General features: G+C 38.6%; 1 protein-coding gene and 1 non-coding gene across 2 annotated transcripts; one reads left to right on the top strand and one right to left on the bottom strand.

The window, feature by feature from the left end:
• Positions 1 to 518: 518 nt before the first annotated feature.
• Positions 519 to 2,389, bottom strand: LOC145036006 (uncharacterized). The gene is made up of 2 exons (XM_078984497.1): positions 1,996 to 2,389; positions 519 to 634 (listed from the first exon to the last, which is right to left on the bottom strand). Exons 1-2 carry the CDS (start codon positions 2,387 to 2,389, stop codon positions 519 to 521), a joined length of 510 nt encoding a protein of 169 aa, XP_078840623.1.
• A 1,219-nt stretch (positions 2,390 to 3,608) lies between these two features.
• Positions 3,609 to 3,715, top strand: LOC145038199 (small nucleolar RNA R71). The gene has a single exon (XR_013679261.1). It is a non-coding gene; the product is annotated as a small nucleolar RNA R71 (small nucleolar RNA).
• Positions 3,716 to 4,936: the final 1,221 nt, after the last annotated feature.

The raw sequence follows: 4,936 nt of genomic DNA, 5'->3' as shown, positions 1-4,936 counted from the left end.
CTTGTTGCATACTCCGCCAAGTAGCGGGCCAAGAAATACGGAATATTACAGCACACGCCTAGCTGTAAAATGCTCCACAAAAAGAACAAATTGACTTTAGTAACCTTATCACCATGGCGTCTATGGTGAATAGAAAATGTGATAAGGCGATGTATTGGTGATTTGATGCTGCTTTCAGGAGATACACCGGAATTGAACACACCAGACGCAATATTGCTCCAAAACTCCACCAAACTGCATTCCATATATTCCCCTCCTAAACGAAAAACCAAAGCTTGTGGGAAAATAGGATCTTAGGCATTCTCATGGAATGTCACATTTGAAAAGAATTCCATGCATAGCTCTTTGTATACCCTTTCCTGGATTGCAAACAAATTGTACCACCCCTTGCATGTGAATGAAAATCCATTCCCCAAACACAACTTAGTAAGATACTGGGACATCCGATCCACCAGTCTAACCTCCCTCAATCGTGCCCACTGAATAGTGGGGGCAATGGCAAACTCCCGGTTGTTAAGTCATCCCAACCGATTGTTCCATCGCGTATATACATCCCATGACATATTCGTTGGAAAGTTGTAAAACGGGTGTAAACCCGCTATTCCAGTTGGAACCTCTCTTCTGAGAGCCATTTCTGTAAAAACAAACAACAAACACAGCCAAAGGAAAAAACCCAACAAATTAGAAATTAACAGAAGTGAAGTGGTCCAGTCCCAGTATTCACGTTGAGAGTTCGTAACGCAGCAGCCAGAATCGCTAAGATCAGGACGCAAATTAGGTCACAATGCTAATGGGGTTTACTCCTATGCTAATTCCAACCACAAATCATCAACATTCTGAGGCTATTACGAGATTTTTAAGGAATAATTTTGACATTTCATCTAACTAACAAACCCTAAACCTAAGTTGAACTATTAGAGAAGAATTAAACTTAATAATTAAAAATCATTGCCTTAGATTGAAGTATTACGTAAGCAAAAAAAGAAATTGGAGCATATGTCGGCCAAAATCAAATGGAGGGGACTAGTATTCTTGTGCACTTCGTGAGGAATAAACAAAGTGGTAGGTCAAAATGATTCTTTATCCTTTAATCTGTGGTCCCGTGTTTGTCATTGTTCACGTCGTGAGTCCTTAAGGATTCACGTCGTGAGTCCTATCTGGGCTTAATGTTGGGCCATTCATTCCTCATCAAAAATGGATTAGTTTTGGGCCTTTTGTTCAATAGAAAATGGGCTGATATGCATTAATTATATATTGTCCGGTTAATTCAGAACTCACATCGTGAATCATAATGATTCATGTCGTGAATACTGTATGACAATTTTTTTATTTAATCCAAGTTTGTCTATTAAGTAAATTCTTAATTATTACCACTTCATTTTTAGGGACCCCATACTCAGTGTTTAATTATGAATAAAGTGAGTTGGATGATATGATATATGTTTCTAAGACTAAAATTCAAAAACTAAAAAGAAAAAAAAATGCAAACCAAACTCGGGATGCCTCCCAAGAAGCGCTTCTTTTTGAGGGGTCTTGAGCCGGACTCCGTGCCTCCTACATTGACTCGTCAGAAGAGTCCACCACCAGGATCTTTTGCTCCTTAAAACGCCTCTTGTAAGATTGTACTCGACGAATATACACCTTTTTAGAATTCTCTTTTCTAGCCTTGACTTCGTTTCCATCGAGCTTGCGTTTGATCCCTTGAATCTTCAATTTTTATCATCTTTAAGCTCCATAGTATCCTTCTCTTCTTTCACCACTGGACTTGTTACTTTTGAAGTAACCTCCTCTTCATTACTCGACATCTCATCATCTTCCTTGCATACCTAAGAAGTTGGATTCGTGTAGGCAATAACTTCAACTAAAAATGGAACAGATGCACTTGGTTTTGTTCTTTTAACTTGTTGAATTGTTTTGAATTCTTCTTCCATAAGCTTCTCTAATTCTTCAAGTTCATTGTCTTCATCAATGTTGAAAACCTCTTCTTCAGCATACCATCTTCTATTCCAAAAATTTCCTTCTCATCCCCAACTCTCAAGGTGAGCTTGGACTCGCGTATATCAACCAGAGCTCCAGCAGTGTTAAGTAACGGGCGACCAAGAATAATTGGTACATTGGGATCTTCCTTCATATCCAAAACCACAAAGTCAATTGGAAAAATGAATTTCCCAATTTTCACGAGAATATCTTCCACAATGCCCCGGGGTTGTGTCACTGAACGGTTTGCCATGTGAATAGTCATCTTAGTACCCTTCATTTTCTGAATATTTAACTTTTGATAAAACGAATAAGGCATCAAATTTATGCTAGCCCCAGAATCGACTAAAGCATAAACCTTCATATTATTCCCAAACTCACATAGGAGAGTGAGTCGTCCAGGATCCCCCATCTTCTTAGGTATTTCTCCCAACACCGCTTTTGAGCTTTGCTCACTTAGAATCACCTAGAATTCTCCTTTAGTTGTTGATGAGTATCTAACAAGTCTTGTAGGAACTTAGCATATTCTGGAACTTTTGGAAGTGAATCAGTAAAAGGAGTATTGATAGGAATACCCTTCAATTGATTGATAAAATCCAGATGTTCTCTCTCCAGTGGACTAAGATTAGCTCTAGATGGGAATGGCAAGGGTGGTTTATAAGCTGGAACAGATATAAAATTCTTCTATTCGGACCGAGCCCACGACGTGAGCATAGCGGGCTCATGACGTGAAGTGGGTACTCCATCAGTTTCTTCAATTTCGAGCTTCGGCTTCTTTGGCTTTGGATCAGGCTGTTGTGGCTCCTCATCTAAGGCTTCTAGGAACTCAGAAATCGCATCTTCTTCAATATCTATGGCCATTACGTGAGATTGGGTCTTCGTTTCAGGATTTTTTGGGAACATCTTCTCATTAACCAAAGTGATAAGTTGACCAAGTTGTACTTCAAGGTTATTGTTGGAGGCTTGCTGATTCTTTATTAATGTTTGCTGATCTATCATCATTGTGTGATGATTATGCATTATAGTTCTTTGTTCTTCCATTGCAGTGTCAGTAGCATCATGCCTTTTTTCTAAAGCTTCCATGAATTTCATCAACATGGTCCCTAATTCTGATTTCTTCTCAACTAGTGGTTGCTCTCTTTGGTGGAAGCCTCTACATGTTTGTCGATATATATTTATTTTCCTTTTGCTTCTTGTATTCATCGTAAGGCAGCCACTTTTTCTTTGGTTTCCTCCAGTCTTCATCGTACTTGTCCCCACACGAATAGCAAACTTTAGCTTTCTTGTTTCCATATTCATCCAAGTTGCAATCTTTTGTCAAATTTGGGCCACTACATCTCTCACAACCAACTCGAATTGCATGAATTGATTGGTCCATTTGTGTCAATCTCCTTTCCATAGTGTTAAGCATTTCCATCACATCAGCCATCTTTTCAGTTTGTGCACCCCCAACTCCTTTCATGCCTTCATTCCTTGGACTGTGGTATTCACGAGAATGTTTTGCAAATTCTACAGCTAATTCCTTGACTTCACCTGGATTTTTCTTTGTAAGTGGTCCTTGAGAATCAAGGAGTTGTCTTGTCATCACATTGACCCCCTCATAGAATATGGACACTTCTGGTTGAATGTTAAGGTCATGTTGAGGACAATTACTTAATAACACTTTGTAATGCTCCCAAGATTCGTAAAGTGACTCCCCCGTGTTTTGCTCAAAATTGGCTATTGCCTTCTTGAGTTTAGCAATCTTGGATGGTGGATAGAATTGGTCTAGAAATTGTTCACGCATTTGAGCACAAGTAGTTATTGTACCAGGTGGAAGTGCTTTTAACCAATCATTTGCAACTCCTTTAAAGGTAACGGGAAGCATCCTTAGCAAGACGGTGTCTCTGTTAACATTTGGGACATTAAAGTAATCAGCAATGTCGTTCACTTCATCCAAGTGCTTGAACGCATCCTCATGATCTTTTCTATAGAATGGGATATCTTTTAGTGCGGAAAGGATATGTCCCTTTAGCTCGAATGTGGCAGTGGCAGGAATGGCAGGTTGTACTAAGCCTGGACCAACGTCATCTCGAATTCTTTTTCTTTAAGCCCCCATATACATTTCTTCAATATTCGCCATCTCGTTCCTTGGCTCATTTTCGAGTTCACTTGTATGTTCTTCAAATTCATGCCCGGTATCGTATTCAGACTCAGTTTGGATGGGTATTTGATCCAAGTGTTCAAGCTTGCTCTTGCTCTTTGAAGATGAACTTGACTCCCACGTTTTCTTCCCCGACTTCTTTGAGAACACTAATTTAAATTCTTGTAAAGGTGTCTTCTTTGGTGTTTGATCTGCTTTCATGCTTTTATCCTTCTTTTGTGTGAATTCCAGACTCGGGATCTTCAAGTGGTGGCACCAAAGGTGTGTTAGAGCCTCTGGTCATGAACTCCTGAAATAAGACAAAAATAAAACGTAAAACTGAACTAAGAAAAACGAAATGAAATAAACAAAACTAAGGACTTCAGAACTCACGTCGTGAATCTTAAAGGTTCACGTCATGAATCCTGTAATGCAGAAAAAAATTAAAACAAAAAAAAAAATAACTTCTTGCAGGTTTTACCCTACAAAAAGGATCGATTAATTTAAAGCAAACAAACTAATAATTAACTAAGTCATTCCCCGGCAACGGCGCCAAAAACTTGATGTGCACAAAAGTACCCACTAATTTTATATTTATAACCTAACTAACTTAACTAACTAAAATGCACCTAGGCAGTGCACCTAGTTGAATTATAGAATAGTTGGGTAAGTCGGGTGTCAATCACAGGGAACGGTGTTGACTAATTAATTTATCTACTACTAAATTAACCTAATTACTAGCAAATGAAGGATTTTTATCTAATTTTGCAAGTTTAGAGGAACTTAATTCTTCAACACAAACTCAATCAATAAACAAAACAATTTCGTAAGTTCGAA

Source organism: Lactuca saligna, chromosome 3 (assembly GCF_052625555.1).
Source record: "Lactuca saligna cultivar CGN05327 chromosome 3, ASM5262555v1, whole genome shotgun sequence".
NCBI lineage: Eukaryota > Viridiplantae > Streptophyta > Magnoliopsida > Asterales > Asteraceae > Lactuca > Lactuca saligna.
This window is presented reverse-complemented; position numbering and strand designations above follow the sequence as displayed.

Coding starts and splice junctions, on each gene's coding strand:
- LOC145036006 (XM_078984497.1), bottom strand. CDS start 2,389: ATGGGGGATCCTGGACGACTCACTCTCCTATGTGAGTTTGGGAATAAT. Junction 635..1,995: donor AATTTTTGGAATAGAAGATG/GTATGCTGAAGA, acceptor TTGTTTTTACAG/AAATGGCTCTCAGAAGAGAG.